Consider the following 16,759-nt stretch of genomic DNA (forward strand, 5'->3'; position numbering starts at 1 on the left):
CACTGATGCTGACCCCTCGTGGCAAAGGCTTTGCAGAACGCAGATGGCGGCTTCTTCAGCTCATTGGGATGGGAAGCAATTCTTCTCTTCCTCCCAGCTCAGGCTCAGGGCTGCAGCCCAGCCAACAGCTTGCAGATTACTTCTATAAGCAAGCCATCCTGCAGCCAATGGTTTAAAATAGCTTCAAGTTCTGTGCCAGCTTTGGTGCCTCCTCTGGATGCTTCTGAGAACCTTACCATCCTTTTTGTGTTGCGCAGCCCAGAACCACAAGCAATAATCAAGACGAGGCTGCACCGAAGTTAAATACAGGGGGAGTATCTTGACCTGCTGGTCATGTTGTGTTTAATGTGTCCCAAAATACATTCAGCTCTTGGCTGCGCACTGCTGGCTCATGTTGAGACTGCTTCGAATAGGTCAGCCCTAGAAAACACAGCCTTTAAGCAGCACAAGGTAACGTGCATTACTTTAAGTTGATGCAGAAAGGAAGGAAACTGCATCTGTGGTAAATGAGTCTGTAAGTTCACCAAGTGTACCACAAACACGCCTCAGTTATGAGCACAGTGAGTTCAGAGCAGCTCAGTGCAGTCCCCATGCCTTCATTCGTGCTGCTGTGGGCAGTGCCAGTGCAGTCAGTGCAGTCAGTGCAGTCAGTGCAGTCAGTGCAGTCAGTGCTGAGCGATTGCTGAATCAGGATCACATCACCTAGAAAGACTTTGTGCATCACCACCTTGGAACAGTCCCACACTAATCTAAATTGTGTAAGTGCAAACCCAGCACAGACAGGAAAGGAAAATGGGGTTATTTATCCTTAATGAGAAGGAGAAAGCTGCTCGGAGAGATCCGATGTTCCTTAGCCTCATGTAAACTACCTGCTGCCTCCTACTGTCCTCTGTTGTCACGTAGCAATTGAACCCCTGTACTTGTGACAGAGCGCTTGTTAGTCACAGTCACCTCTTGGTGTTGGTGTGGGGTACCTGTTGTGCACACAGCACCGTATCTGGAATAGCAGAGAGCACCTCGCTGGGCGTTGTGTTATACAGACCATTCCTGTGAGCAGTAGAAGAGATGCGATGGAATGATGGATGTGATGCCTCCCAATGGCCTTTACAACAGTGTCCCCAAGGTCGATGTTCCCCTGGTTTTGTCACAGCGCTCGATATGAATCTTCAATAAAGTCTTAATCTTTTCTTTACGAAAAATCAAGAATCTTTATCTGTTCAAGGCACCTGGCAGGCCAGAGCCATTCCTGCCATTGCTGTATTGTTTTTAATCTCACTTCTGGCTGACTGTATGTCCATGTACTCACTGCATGTCCTTCACAACTCGTCTGTATGGTGAACTGGAAAAAATACAGCTGCTGAACGCTCTGAGTAACCAGTGAATTCATTGACACACCACAGCCTGCAGCAGCAAGATTGGACAAGGCTCCAAGGAGACCTCATTGTGGCCTTCCAGTGCTTGAAGGGAGCAGCATATCAACAGGAGGGGGAATGGCTGTTTATGAGGGTGGATAGCGATAGGACAAGGGGGAATGGCTTTAAACTGATATAGGGGAGGTTTAGATTAGATCTTAGGAGGAAGTTTTTCACCCAGAGGGTGGTGACGCACTGAACATGTTGCCCAAGGAGGCTGTGGATGCCCCATCCCTGCAGGCATTCAAGGCCAGGCTGGATGTGGCTCTGGGCAGCCTGGGCTGCTGGTTGGTGACCCTGCACATAGCAGGGGGTTGGGACTGGATGCTCATTGTGATCCTTTTCAACCCAGGACATTCTATGAAGAGCCAGCAAATCTACTCCACTACTCAAAAACCAACAAGACACCCAACTGAGTCCTATAAGGAAGGTTCTGTTAAGAGATTTGGCTAATGCCTTTTAAATCAAGTTAGCAAAGCTGCATGTTTCTGGGTTAGCACCCATGGTAAGAGCTTGCGTGGTACAATAACAGGCAGCAACACTGGGATCCCTCTCTTCATTCTCCCCATGCCCAAGGAAGGCTCCATGCAGTGAGCTACCAAGAAGTAGAGACATAAAGAACACCCTTAAGCTGAACACATTTAACAAGATTCAATATTAAATATGCTTATAGTAATGCTTAGAGTGCGTTCATCCACATCCATTATACTGCACACAACCACAGGAAAGCAGCAGACATCAGAACACACAGGAGATGAGTCCGGCCGTCATCACTGCCAAGTAAAACACAAACAGCTCCTCAAAGCAGCCTTTAATATTCCTTTATTTGGGGCCATAGTTGTGAGCAGATGATACACGTTATGTTTAGTTATAAAATCAATCAAGCTTTTTACACAGAAAGGTTTGTGCGGTCGTGATACTTCTGGTAAGGATCATCAACGTACCAGTTTCTTCTTTTCCAGAAAGAAGTGGTCATTTTATCCAGGAGTTTACACTGCGTCCTATTGCACAACACAAACTCTCTCAAGCGTTTCTTCTGGGCAGTCGACTTCTTCCACAGTTTCTTCTTGTAACCAGACTGCCAGAAGAAAACAGACAGTGGGTCGCTGCTATAGGCACGTATAGCAATGCTCATAGCAATGCTCATAAGCAAACTAGCACAAAACCCCCGCTGTTAGGAAGTCAGGAGATGCAGATTTCCACACCAGCTTCCTCTATCAGCGCAAAAGCAATGAGTCATAGAACGGCTTGGGTTGAAAAGGACCACAATGATCATCCAGTTCCAACCCCCTGCTGTGTGCAGGGTCACCAACCAGCAGCCCAGGCTGCCCAGAGCCACATCCAGCCTGGCCTTGAATGCCTGCAGGGATGGGGCATCCACAGCCTCCTTGGGCAACATGTTCAGTGCGTCACCACCCTCAACGAGCCCATTGCTTTAATACCTGAACAAACCCATACCTTCCTCCTAACCCAAAGACCGCTGTGCAGCCGGAGAAACCTCTTAACGACGGCTTTCACAGTCTTCCTCTTTCCCTTCCGTAAACCATAATAAGTGACGGGCCTGACGGGCTGCTGGAGTATGTTGGGAAGTAGAGGCGTGAGTCTAAAGAGAAGGAGAGGGGAGTGTAACAGGAACGTAAACGTGCTTAAATGCCGAACCGTAACCGCTCAGACACTGCGGTACCTGCAGAGCAGCGCGGAGTTGCCCCGGCCGGGCGCGATCCCGACGAGCGGCGGTTTCCGCAGCGGAGCCGCATCCCGCGCTCGGCGGTGGCAGCACCGAACGGCCGCGGTTCGGCCCGCAGCCAGCGGAGCCCAACGGGACAGAGGCCGCAGCATCCCTGCAAAGAGAGGTTCCCTTCAGGAGGGGCGAGCGGCCCCGGACCGCCGCCATTTCGCGGGCACCCCCCCCTCCGACATGGCCGCCCGCCCGGCTCCATCCCTCCCTCCCTCCTTCCGTCCCTCTACCACGGACCCGTCAGAACCGCTCTCACGGCCGCCATGTCCCCTCGCCCGGCCTACGGCAGCCGGCGGCGGTCAGGCCGGGCCTGCAGAGCGCCGCGTCCCCGCTGGGAGGAGCGCGGCCTCCTCCGGGCGCCTTCTAAAATGGCGGCCCGAGCACGTGACCCTCTCGTTCCTCTCCGATTGGACGCTCCGCCTGTCACTCTATCAGAGCGGTAGCCACGCCCCCCCCGGCGGAAGGGCGGCCCGCGCATGCGCACCGCGCGCAGCTCGCGGCGGGAGGTGCTGGGAGTTCTGGTGCGCGGCGCTTCCTGCTGCCGGCGGCGGCTCCGAGGCGATGCTGCGGGCCTGTCAGCGGGCGGGGGGCGCGGTGGCAGCGCAGGTGAGCGGGGCTGAACGGGGCGGAGTTGGGAGGGGGATGGAGAAGCGGCGCCGGTCGGTGTGACCGCGGTGCGACGTGGCGGGGACGGGCCCGGCAGTGACAGGCCGCGCTGCGTGAGGCGCTGAGGAGCGGCGCGTCCTCCGGCCGCGGCTCCGTCTGCTCTGAATGACTCCGCACGCGCCCTCCGCGATTGGCTGCTCGGCTTTTGAGTGACGGCAGCCAAAGCCAATGGGGCGCCGGGGTGGGAGGGCGCCTTCAGCGCGCTTCTGGGCTGCGCTACTGAACAGTCACTACGAGTCCCGGCGTGCAGCGCGCCCCGCTCTGCGTACGGCCCTGGGAAGCGGCGGCCGCGGGGCCCGCCGGTCCTTGCAGTCCGCAGGCTGTGACCCGGATGGAGCCGGCCGGGCCCGGAGGCGGCGGCAATCGGCCGGCTGGTGGGCGGCGGGACGGCGGGCCTGTCGGCGGCGGGAAGGACGTGACCTTGCGGGCTGGGGGAGCCTGACGGCGGGCCCGCATCGCCGCCTGGGCCGGCCGTTGGCTGGGGAAACGGCTGCTAAATAAAGAAGGCTGTCGGGCGTTCCGGCCTTGGGCAGACGGTGCGTGTTGAGATCGGGGCCTGTGGGAAGTGTGAGCTGAGAGATGGACACCTGACCGGGGTTTGTCACATGGAGCTGTGATGCGTGAGAGCGTGTCCGGAACGGCTGCAGTGATGGACAGTTGGGTTCTGTGCTTTGGAATCATAGAATCATAGAATTACCCAGGTTGGAAAAGACCTTGAAGATCATCAAGTCCAACCGCAGCCCAACCAGTACCACATCTCTAAAAAACCTCTGCTAAATCATATCCCTGAGTACCACATCCAAACGGCTCTTAAACACATCCAGGGATGGCGATTCAACCACCTCCCTGGGGAGCCCATTCCAGTCCCTAACCACCCTTTCTGTAAAAAAGTTCTTCCTAATATCCAACCTGAACTTGCCCTGGCGCAACTTGAGGCCATTTCCCCTCGTCCTGTCACTTGTCACTAGTGAGAAGAGACCTGCCCCACTCTCACTGTAAGAACCTTTCAGGTACTGGAAGACGGCAATAAGGTCTCCCCTCAGCCTCCTCTTCCTCAGGCTAAACAGCCCCAGCTTCCTTAGTCTCTCCTCATAGGGCTGATTCTCCAAGCCCTTCACGAGCCTCGTTGCCCTTCTCTGGACCTGCTCCAGTACCTCCATGTCCTTCTTGTGCTGAGGTGCCCAAAACTGGACACAGTACTCGAGGTGAGGCCTCACCAATGCCGAGTACAGGGGCAGGATGACTTCCTTAGTGCTGCTCACCACACCATTCTTGATACAAGCCAGGATGCCGTTGGCCTTCTTGGCCACCCGGGCACACTGTCGGCTCATGTTCAGCCGAGCATCAATCAGTTCCCCCAGGTCCATTTCCTCCACACAGTCCTCCAGCCCCAAGCCTATAGCGCTGCCTGGGGTTGTTGTGGCCAAAGTGCAGGACTCGGCATTTGGCCTTGTTAAACCTCATTCCATTGGCTTCAGCCCAGCTCTCCAGCCTGTCCAGATCCCTCTGTAGGGCCTCGCTACCCCCAGGCAGATCCACAGTCCCAGCCAATTTAGTGTCATCTGCGAACTTACTGAGGGTGCACTCAATGCCCCCATCGAGGTCATCAATAAAGATATTGAAGAGGACAGGCCCCAGCACTGACCCCTGGGGAACACCACTCGTGACCGGGATCATAGTATCACAGGATGGCCTGGGTTGAAAAGGACCACAATGACCATCCAGTTCCAACCCCTGTTGTATGCAGTGTCACCAACCAGCAGACCAGGCTGCCCAGAGCCACATCCAGCCTGGCCTTGAATGCCTGCAGGGCTGGCAATGCATCTCGTTTCACCTTTAAGGGTCATAGAATTACAGGAAGGCTTGGGCTGGGAAAGATCTTTCAGGTTGCCCAGAGAGCTGGGGGTGCCCCATCCCTGGAGGTGCTCAAGGCCAGGTTGATTTGAGCTCTGGGCAGCCTGAGCTGGTATGGAGCAGCCAGGGGGGAGTGGGAGGTTTAGCTTGTATTGAATGAATGACACTGTGCTCTGTGTGTTGCTGCTTGGTGTTATGCATGAAGCACATGTGCACGAGGCGTGGTTCTTTAATGATGTGGATCATAGAGTTCTGTCAACCCATGTGCAATGTACTTCTTGGTGCCCTGCTCTTACTGGTAACACACTGCTGGTAGCTTGAGGGGCAGACTGGAAACTCCTTGTGGTTATTCAGATTATGGTGATACAGTGAGTAGAATCATTGTAGTATCAGACATAGAACGGCCTGGGTTGAAAAGGACCTCAAAGAGCATCCAGTTCCAACCCCCCTGCCTGGGCAGGATCACCACCCACTAGACCAGGCTGCCCAGAGGCACATCCAGGCTGGCCTTGAATTAAAACAAGACTATTTTGATGGTCAAAGGGGCTGATGCAGCTTTAAAAAACTGCTGCTTTACCAGTTTTTCTGGCCAATCTTCATTTTGAGGTAAAATAGGAGGTAAAAATGTTGTGTAATGTTATCCCTGCTAAGTAGAATGGGGTAAAATATCACTCCTCACATGGTAATTCCATGTATAGTATATTGAGATCTCTATCTTGAAAGTGGCTGCGTTATTCTTTTAGGGAGTGTCCTTGTGGGGGAGCTCATAAAGAAACGTGTTTGTATCTCTCGAAGGAGCTGCAGGTATAAAAGCAGCTCTGGTTTCAGCTCTCAGACCGAGCTGAGCTGTCACGCGTTGGGATGAGGCTGAGATGTGCTCACTGCCTGACTTTGCTCTCCTTCACCCCTCACAGAACTGCTGGTGCAGGAGAGCTTCGCTCCGTCCGCCACGACTCAGCCGTGGATATGCGACCTCGTCGGGGGAGTCCGGGTGCGTTGGAGGGGTGTGGAGGGGATCCTTCCATCCCTTGGTTTGTCCCACACTCTTTGGGTTGGTGGCCGCCTGCTGGATCACAGTGGGTGTTCCCAGGTGTAGGCTGAAGGTTTCCAATCTATCAGTCTTTCTTGTCTTAACGATTTACATCATTGCTGTTTTATCCCTCTCTCCATGCAGTGTATCTGTAGGCAAAATCATCGGTGCCAGCGTCTTGTTTGTGGGTGGAGGCGTAGGGGGAACCGTCCTGTATGCCAGCTATGATCCACACTTCAGGGAGAATGTAGAGAAAGCCATTCCCTACTCCGACAAACTGTTTGAGATGGCCCTCGGTCCTGCACCCTACAGTGTGCCCATGCCAAAGAAACCGGTAAGTGTCTCCCATTCACCAACACACTTCATTTTTCCTTTGTTTTCAAATCCTGGTCGGTTTTGCTGTGCGTTAGGTTTAAGAATTGCAAACTGAGTGTTTTTGGCTTAGATTGGTACTCTTTGAGTAACAGTGCTGAGCCACGCTGGGCATCCTTTCTTGTTTCAAACTCATCTCATGAATCACCAATTTAATAGAGCTGCTGCTGACAGCTGTGTAATGGTGCTGCTTGCATGTTTCTCTTTATCATATCAGAATCATAAAATGGATCAGGTTGGCCTCAGGGACCACCGAGTTCCAACCCCCCTGCCACAGACAGGGCCACCAACCTCCACATTTAATACCAGACCAGGCTGCCCCATCCAACCTGGCCTTGAACACCTCCAGGAATGGGGAATCCACAACCTCTGGGCAGCTGTTCCAGCTCCTCACCACTCTCATAGTAAAGAACTTCCCCCTGACATCCAACCTAAATCTCTCCTCCCTCAACTTAAAACCATTTCCCCTTGTCTTGCTATTATATAGCCTTCCAAAGAGTTGACTCTCCTCCTGTTTATAGGCTCCCTTTAGGTACTAGAAGGCTGCAATGAGGTTACCCTGCAGCCTTCTCCAGGCTGAACAAGCCCAGCTCCCTCAGCCTGTCTAGTGGAGGTGCCTACGATCATCTGATCATCTTTGTGGCCTCCTCTGGACCCTCTCCAACAGCTCTCCATCTTTCTTGTAGTGGGGGCCCCAGACCTGGACACAGTACTGCAGATGGAGCCTCATGAGGGCAGAGTAGAGAGGGACAATCACCTCCCTGTCCCTGCTGGCCACCCCTCTCCTGATGGAGCCCAGGTCACCATTTGCTTTCCGAGCTGTAGGAGCACACTGCTGGCTCGTGTTCAGTTTTTTATCCACCAGGACCCCCAGGTCCTTCTCTGCAGGGCTGCTCTCAAAGACTGAAGGATTAATTGTTGTGTCATCTACCAGGATGCTAACCAAGTAGATGCTCTGCTTTTAGTTGGGGAGTCTGAATTAGCTTAATTAGTGTATGAGTAGGCATACTTGTATGGACTAAATAGCATTCAAAGAGTTAAGAATTGAAAGCTTTGGAACTGGTTCAGACCTTTGTGTGAGTGGGTTTTGTACAGAACCTGCGTTAGCTGTAGATGGGCACTCAGAAATGTTTGGCACGTTCTGAAGGTGACAGCGGTAACTTGGTGTACATACCTTAACTCATTTTTGTTTGTGGGAGAAACTGCCACTACTGAATAGTCAGCTTTGCAGGAGTGAAATTATAAGGATTCTCTGTAAGTTAAAAATCAAGGTGAAAGCTGAGATGGCCTTGGCTGTTGTTCTCACCTGTACTTTGAAGGTTGGATTTACCACACAGCTGTCTGGATGTGGAAATGCTCTTTGACGTTCCGGTGCAGTTGGTGACACACAAAAGCTGTTTGGAAAACTGACTGTATTTCTTATTCTTGATTCTCAAGATACATCAAGGCCCACTGAAGATCTCATCTGTAGCAGAAGTAATGAAAGAATCCAAACAGCCCGTCCCCAAATCCCAGACAAGCAAAACAGAAGCTGTTGCTCCTTCAGAGGAAAAAGAAGGTAACCTTACGGAATATCACACGGAGAGAAGCAGAAGTGCTAATGTTCTCCTGTACACCCCACAGCTGATGAAGATGGGCTTTGGGAATGGTTGCAGATGTGTGTGCCTGTAGTTGTTTAGAATGAATATTATTTTTGATCATTAAGGAAGTTTGCCTAGAAAGACTTGAGCCATTTTTGCTTAGTTTTCAATTAAGTTTATTGACCTTAGAATATTTGGAATCTAATATAAATGACTGCACTCCAGAGTTCTGCATACAAGGCTCACTTTGGGTGCTGGGCTTTTGAGTTGTTCCATCTCTTTCTTAAGCAACTGCAGTATGCCTTAATTGGGATAATTGCTGAGCTGCTTGTAAAGCCAGATTAAAAGGAACATAGAGAGTCACAGTTGGCATCTTTGTTCCCTTGTCTGTCATGTCAGGTGAAGATCTGTGTGTGTTTAATTAATGCTGTCTCCTTTTCTGTTAATAATAACATGAATGTCCAAAGGATGTTCCTCCAGAGGAAAAACACAGTGTTTATTACTTCCCTGTTCTCACTTCAGTGCATGTGCATACCAACTGTTTCAGTTCTGTAACTGTACTTAACAGCAGGCACAGCTGCAGCACAGATCATCTCTGCAACAGGGGTAGCCGTGTCGGTGCCGGCTCCGGGGATACAGCCTGAAGAAGGTGAAAAAGATGGCACAAATACCTCGTAGAAAATCAAAATCCTGTCACTTCAAACACACGGATCTGATGCTTAAACGATGTCTCTGCTTTTATAGATAAAGAACACGAGGGTTCCCATGCTATAAAAGAACGACCGCCAGACGAGGTCGCGGCTCGTCTTGCCCAGCAGGACAAAGAGGAGCAAGAGAAGATCGCAGGTAAGCCCATACCTGGAGTTCTGCTACACATGCTGTAAGGGACAAAAGGATCATTCCCAACTTGACCAACTCTTGTGAGCCACAGAAAAGAACATAAGGAGACATTTGAGATGGAATGAGTCGCTTCAGTGATGAGGCTGTAGTTAATTCCAGTATATTTTTTCCAGCCCTTGCAGCAACACTGGAAGGAGCCCTGAGCTCTACAGCTCGTGTAACACTGCAGGCAATTACTGCACAGGAATCTGCTGTGCAAGCAGTGAATGCGCACTTGCAAATACTGAAGGAGGCAATGGACAACTCGGAGGTAAATTGGGCAGCTGGGGACTTGTGCTCAGCAGCAGTTCATCTTGTAATTAAGGATAAGGTCTGAGGTTTAATTGTTTGTCACAGTTCTACCTGATCTTCCCACTTGGGAAATGTTGTAGGGTTTAATAATAAAGTGCTTCTGCTTTTGACATTTCTTTTTCCTCTTACCTCATTCCCCTTCTGTGAGTAGAAAAGTACAACATGCTGATCATCTTCAAAGCCTCGTGGTATTTTAATTCCCAAACTGCTTGTTGTCAGGCTTAGCGGTGCGATACCCCAAGATAACTCTGTCAAACCATTCCCTTTGCCAAAGTCGTCCTAGAATATTGTTCTGTTCCTGCTCTGGAATAGCTTTGCATTGTGTAGGGATGAGTAGGGGGTTGTGAACAACAGCACCTTGTGGTTCTGGTGATGCTGATGTCCCACTTTGTGTAGCACTGCTGCTTTCTGGTGCAGAGGGTATAACGGAGTGGTTAATCACAATGTTGAGGATCAAAACCAAAACAAAAACGTTGGAAAGAAGAAATTCTTAAGAGCTTCCAGCTGCGTTGTTATCTGATGGGTAATTTTGTACCGCGGGGATTGTGATGATAACACTAATGAACCACCTGTGCTTCTCAGACTGCTGGGGAGAAAAAATCAGCTCAGTGGCGCACTCTGGAGGAGGCTCTGAAAGATCGAAGGAGGGCAGTGGATGAAGCTGCTGATGTCCTTCTGAAAGCCAAGTGAGTTCTTTGCATCTCCTACCCGTACTTACATACAGTGTTGGTTAGTTCAAGTAAGACTGAAGAAAACAAATAGCCATAATCCTTCTAATATCATTTTGGATCATTTTATGCCTATTGTAAGAATTCTGTTGCTGCACTCTGGGTCTGTTGAGTCTATAATGTTGTTAGCTTCTCCTGGCTGTGATGTAAAATTAAGTCATACAGCACTGTTTGTTGGTTCCATCCTTCAGCAGAGCCGCTCCTAAGGCTGGTTGTTTCTTAGATGTGTGCTTATGCGTGTATGTGGTTATGCAGTAAGACCTGTATGCGTTATAATCAACGGCTTCATTTCTTTTCAGAGAAGAGTTGGAGAAGACAAAAGGTGTCATTGAGAATGCCAAGAAGTCTCAGATCCCAGGAGCCAAATCTCACATTATTGCTGCAGAGGAAAATCTTCATCATATGATAGTTGACTTGGACAATGTAGTGAAAAAGGTAACGCTTCCAGCTGTTCTCCATCCTCATTAGAACAAGGACTACTTGGCAGCTTGTGAGACCCCCTTTTTCCATGTCCTTTATAGTACATCAAATGTTTTTTAGTTTAAAAGCAGGTTGGAGTCTGCTGATGACTTTGTGGGTAAATCACAGGGCTCAGAAAACAGCGGATGAAAAGTTGAAATCCTTTTGCAGGATAATGGATTGCTCTGATGGAGGAATTTCAGTGGGGAATTTGAAGTGTGGGAGTACAAAACTCAGTGAGGGTTGGGCAGCTCCCTGCTGGGGCTGTGATAGCTGCATGCTGCTTTGATGGTAGAAGACATTCTGTAATGAAAGAATAGAGCTGGATATCTCTAAAGGAAGATATTGTGTTGGTTTTTTCTGAGCTACAGATTGACTACAGCGTTACAGTGTGCGTGTGAAGAAGTGGATCTGTGTAGCTGGGGTAAATAATTACTATGTACAAGAGGCTTGATATCACAGGGCAGCTTTTCCCCAAGTGAGGATAAAGATCTCTGCCACTAACTCAGGTTTGCTCTCAGATGACTTCAGTCTCCGTGCCTTGGAAGATAAGCCAGTCTCCTTTTTTGTTTGTTACAGGTTCAGGCAGCACAGTCCGAGGCCAAGATCGTGGCTCAGTATCATGAACTTGTGGCTACGGCAAGAGAGGAGTTTCAGCGAGAACTCGACAGCATCACCCCCGATGTGCAGCCGGGCTGGAAGGGACTCAGTAAGTCTGGGGTGATGGCAGTCAATCATAGAGCAGTTTGCAGAGCAGCTGTAACAGTGCCTGCTTTCAGGATTCCCTGATTCTTTGAGATAACTGAAAGGGTGAATTCACTGCTCGTTACATACTTTACTTATCCCAGTGTGTTCGTTCTAAAGGAGAGTGACACAGGAGCTGATCTGGAGTAACAGCCAGTGCTGCACAGAAGCAGTAAATGGCTGCATGGTGTTTTCCAGCTGCTGCAGTTCTTTGCCTGAGGTCTGACATCTGGCACACTCAGGTTTTTGCGGTGCTTGGGTTTTCCAGCTGGAGCTCTTTTTTGCTTTCCTTAGAACAGATAAAAGGAAGTGAGAAATGTGATTCAGAAGTACAGTTAGAATCTTTCTGCCTCGCTAGAGGGATAAATGTATTACTTGGATACCACCACAGTGTGATTGCAGGCAGGCAGGGAAAGAGTCAGGCTCACAGTCAAGTTCTTATGGCTTAAGCAAGTCAGCTCATCCTCTGTGATCCTCTTTCTTAATGGTACTTAGTGCTCTAGAAATGTGAACGTTAGTCCACAAACTCATTTTCAAAGCTAAATGAAAACATCAGGCCTCTGCAATGCTTGGGGTTTTTATACTGTTAGAAGTTGGGAGAACTTGTAAGGGTTAACAAACTGCAGTTTGCTGTTCTGTCTCTCTTATGTGCAGTCTTCTGGGGTATTAGTTCTGAAGAAAATGGGATTTGGCATCTGGAGATGGAGCTGCCATTCCTAATGCAGGATAAAGGGAGGACATCCTGAGTATTGTGAGCACTGCACTCCTCTGAGAGAGGGAATGTCCCAGCAGCTTCCAGGCGTTCAGTTTCACACCAGTGTGACCCTACTGAGTGTACAGGACTGACCTGATAGTGACTCTCACTGCTGCTTGGGAATTTGTCTCTTAACCTCCTCATTTCTAAGGACCTGGAAATTCTCAGTGTCCTGTTGCACTTCTTTACTTGTATTTCTCACTTTGACTGAACCTAAAGGTTCATCTCTGGGTTTCCAAAAGCAGCTGTAGTGGTGGGGATGTTTGGGTTACATCTTGCTTGTAACAAAGAGGGATCTCTGGAGTCTGTTCTTAAACTCCTGCAGCCTTGGATCACTCTAGACCAGAAGCTTTTAGTTGTCCATTGTACTTTTGCACGGCTGACAGCTGTAGTGAATGTGCATTAACTTCTCCAACCTCTCCTCTTTCTGTTGCAGACATAACTGATCTAGGTGAGTTCCTGTAACTTTTTCTGGTCTTGTGAATATTCTCTCTTTTTCCTCTTTGTCCTTTTTGATGTTTGTGTGGTGCATCACTTTAATTATATGCAATTATCAGCAAAGGGGTGAAAAATATCCCTGCGATATTTCAGACTGGGCTGTGCTTTGGGATCCTTGCCGCTAGTTCTGCATGTGCAGCTTAAACCAGACTTTGTCTAGTAGCTCTCACTTGCCCAGGTGAGTGTGGTTTGCATTGGAAAGCCACGCTTCCACTTGCTTTGTGAATGCCAGTCACCAGCTGCTGCTGAGATCCCAATGAGAAATGGAAATGAATCCATCCTAATCAACAGTGGTTAATTCTAACTGACAGGTTCATTCTAACTGACAGTGCTTTTCTTCAAGAAGGCCCAACTTTGGGCCTGATTGAGGCCGGCTCCTGCTGACACCACCAGCACATCTGGGTGCTCCAAGCTGGGTCACCAAACTGATGGACTGAATTTGGATTTAATCTTCGTGATTGATTTCCTCTCTGATTCTGAGGTTGATTTTTCTGAGCTCCTTAGTGGTGCTGCTCAGCTTTTGGGTCAGACCTGCTGCAGCAGATAACAAATAGCAACATCTGACTGTGAACAGTTGGCTTGGAGAGCTGCTGAAGAGCATGAATCGTAGGTGTGAATGATTCCAATGAACTAGAGTAATTTTTCTCCCAAGTGCTGGGAAGTACTCGTAGATTTGGTTCAGAAAGGAGCGTTTGGGTGGGCTTTACCACCAATCAGTGTCTCTTAAGACATGCTCACAGGTCAACCACGTGCGGTGCCTTGGAGCTCTCCAGGGGTAGGAGGTGGGGCAGCTTCTCTGCAGCCCTTTCTAATAACGCCTTGTTGTTTTTCAGCTGGGCAGTTATCAACAGACGACTTGAATTCCCTGATTGCACACGCGCATCGTCGCATCGACCAGCTGAACAAGGAGCTGGCTGAGCAGAGGGTCAGGGAGCAGCAGCACATCGAGTTGGCCCTGGAGAAGCAAAAACTTGAAGATAAAAAGGCACTGGAGGCAGCTGTGGCGAAAGCACTGGAGCATCACAAAAGTGAGATTGAAATAGAACAGGAGAAGAAGGTAACGTGGAACTCAACTAGAAGGGGGGCACAGGGAGCAGCAGGGTGTTGTGAGTGCGGGGGGACTTCAGGCTGCACGGGAGATTTTGAGTGAGGAAACTTCTTCAGGTGTAGAATGGCCGCTCCTTACAATCTGAGCTGTAAGAGTGGATGAAGCGTGAGTTTAAATCAGTAACACTCCTATGGAATGTACCCTGATGGGTAACAGCTGCAGTGCAACTGTGCTGCTTAATTGCATACAGGTTGAAGAGGTCCGAGAGGTGATGGAGAGCGAAATGAGGACGCAGCTGCGGCGGCAGGCAGCTGCACACACCGATCACCTGCGGGATGTTCTTAAGATCCAGGAACAGGAGCTGAAGGTGGAATTTGAGCAGGTGAGGGAAAGGAATCCCACAGGAGCCGGGTGGGTCAAAATGCTGGTGGTGAAGCTTCACAAAGCAGGCACTTTGCAGGAGGAAACATGAACCATCTGTGGGGGCTGGGGAGGGAATCTGCTCATCTGGAGGAGGTCAGGTCCTTCAGCATGTAGGTTTAATGCTGAGTTGTCTTAAGATCCTCAGCTATAGGTGAACATTTGATAATTAGAAACGTATTAACCGTTAATTTCACCACCTTAAAAAGACTTATTACTGGTATATTTACTACGTGTGTTGTCTGGAGCAAGAATAAAAGGTTACAGAAACATATCTTAAGAAGAGGTTGAATAGAGTTAGTTGAAGAAACAGCTGATGATCTACAAATCTATTTCAGAACCTATCAGAGAAACTCAGCGAGCAAGAAATGCAGTTCCGACGCCTTACTCAGGAGCAGCTCGACAACTTCACGCTGGATATAAACACTGCCTACGCCAGGCTGAAAGGAATCGAGCAAGCAGTTGAGAGTGAGCACTGAGATCTCATCTCTTTAAGGAGCAGTCAACAGTTCCTATCCAAATCTGGTGCCTGAACACCGGATTAGCCATGTGGCTGATGGTTTGCCCATTGGCTGAGTACTCAATAAGTCCCAGCTGCAAAGTCCAAAGCTGGCTCTGCCAAAGCCATAGCTGTGCTCTGTTGGCAGGGACGCTGATCCTGAGGTGTGGAAGACTTGCTTTGAGCAGGTGGCAAGGGGGTGGCTACTTTAGAAGTGTTCAGAGGGATGGCTTTCGTTGCTTGAATTGGAACACTTTTGTGTTCGATGCTTTCCCTGTGTGCCCCAACTGAGAGTCCTCTTGACTTTGCAGGTCATGCAGTAGCAGAAGAGGAGGCCAGAAAGGCCCATCAGCTGTGGCTGTCTGTGGAAGCACTCAAATACTGCATGAAGACGGCCTCCGGTGACAGCCCCACTGAGCCGCTGGAGAGCGCGGTGAAGGCCATCAAGGCCAGCTGTTCTGACAACGCCTTTACAGAAGCCTTAACAGCAGCCCTTCCCCAGGAGTCTCTGACACGAGGGGTGTACAGCGAAGAGGCCCTCAGAGCACGTTTCTACACGGTCCAAAAACTGGCAAAAAGAGTGGCTATGATTGACGAAACGAGAAACAGCTTGTATCAATACTTCCTGTCCTACCTGCAGTCCCTTCTTGTGTTCCATCCTCAACAGCTGAAGCCACCAGCTGAGCTCAGCCCTGACGACCTCGATACGTTTAAATTACTGTCTTACGCTTCCTACTGCATTGAACACGGAGATCTGGAGCTGGCAGCTAAATTCGTCAACCAGTTAAGAGGGGAGTCCAGGAGAGTCGCACACGATTGGCTGACTGAAGCTCGAATGACCCTTGAAACCAAACAAATAGTGGATATCCTGACAGCATACGCCAGCGCTGTGGGGTTGGGAACAACTCAAGTGCAATGAGCCCGGACTGTTAGTTCAGAGGCAGTTCAGCAGTTGCTCACGCTGCAGAGAAACCCAGTGACCTCCTGAGGGTGAGCTCCTAAGGGCTGCAAACCAACCAGCTGATGGGGGCGGGCTGGAAGTGTTAAATCCAAGTGTGGGTCCTGTCCTGTTTCCTTGCACTGTATTTAAGTTACCACCTGTTGTATTCGTATTGGTTTTGCGTTACGACCACCGACTTCAGGAAGCTTCTTCACAATCTGTGTAACAATTTTGTTTCCCCATCTTACCAAGCAGGCTTGTGATCCAACCAAAATGTTTGTAACCTGCCCTTAATGATTTGCCACATTGTCAGCTGAATAAAAACAAGACTTCAACCACTCTCCCGCTTTTCAGTTTCCTCTTTAACAGCAAAGACAGCTGCCACGCAGGAACTGCCTTTCTCTGAGACCTGAGGAAGACAAGGCTTCATCTCTGTACTAATCCTGCCCCTTAACCAGTGCATGTTGAATTCCTGCCTTCAAACAGCTTTATTACACATCTTTTACTGTACTGCGCTTTAAGCTGCAGTTCAACCTGTAGCAGCTGCTGTCTCCCAGTCTTATTACTGACCAATCCCCAAGCTGCCTTCACAGCAGTTAGGACTTTTCCTGCAGCATTACACCCACCGAGGTTTGATTTCTGATGAAGGCAATTGGCTGATAACTCCCCCACCACTCGGATATGCTTCCATACGATCAGGAAAAGGACCTTCACAATAAATTACCTCAAAAAGCCTTCCAAGATTCCTCTGCAAGGAGAGAACGGGCTACCTCTTGGTCTCTCTCATATCAGTGACACTTTGTAACCAACACTCTCTGCACAGAGA

At 49.7% G+C, this 16,759-nt stretch overlaps 2 protein-coding genes across 5 annotated transcripts; one reads left to right on the plus strand and one right to left on the minus strand.

Annotated features, from left to right (window-relative positions):
• Nucleotides 1-2,218: 2,218 nt before the first annotated feature.
• On the minus strand, nt 2,219-3,546 carry MRPL35 (mitochondrial ribosomal protein L35). The gene is made up of 4 exons (XM_072335555.1): nt 3,388-3,546; nt 3,097-3,253; nt 2,871-3,015; nt 2,219-2,490 (listed from the first exon to the last, which is right to left on the minus strand). Exons 1-4 carry the CDS (start codon nt 3,413-3,415, stop codon nt 2,302-2,304), a joined length of 519 nt encoding a protein of 172 aa, XP_072191656.1. The 5' UTR covers nt 3,416-3,546; the 3' UTR covers nt 2,219-2,301.
• Nucleotides 3,547-3,615: 69 nt separating this feature from the next.
• Nucleotides 3,616-16,272, plus strand: IMMT (inner membrane mitochondrial protein). Of its 4 annotated transcripts, XM_072335543.1 has the most exons (15): nt 3,616-3,756; nt 6,585-6,661; nt 6,845-7,034; nt 8,510-8,630; nt 9,221-9,301; nt 9,397-9,498; nt 9,666-9,802; nt 10,426-10,529; nt 10,871-11,006; nt 11,610-11,739; nt 12,965-12,979; nt 13,860-14,083; nt 14,325-14,456; nt 14,833-14,962; nt 15,305-16,272. In XM_072335543.1, the coding sequence occupies exons 1-15, from the start codon at nt 3,712-3,714 to the stop codon at nt 15,910-15,912; spliced, it is 2,232 nt and encodes a 743-aa protein (XP_072191644.1). In that variant the 5' UTR covers nt 3,616-3,711; the 3' UTR covers nt 15,913-16,272. The 4 variants fall into 4 exon arrangements, with proteins under 4 accessions (XP_072191644.1, XP_072191645.1, XP_072191646.1 ...); XM_072335544.1 differs by lacking the exon at nt 12,965-12,979; XM_072335545.1 differs by lacking the exon at nt 9,221-9,301.
• The last annotated feature ends 487 nt before the right edge of the window (nt 16,273-16,759 follow it).

Source organism: Excalfactoria chinensis, chromosome 4 (genome assembly GCF_039878825.1).
Source record: "Excalfactoria chinensis isolate bCotChi1 chromosome 4, bCotChi1.hap2, whole genome shotgun sequence".
Taxonomy (NCBI): Eukaryota; Metazoa; Chordata; class Aves; order Galliformes; family Phasianidae; genus Excalfactoria; species Excalfactoria chinensis.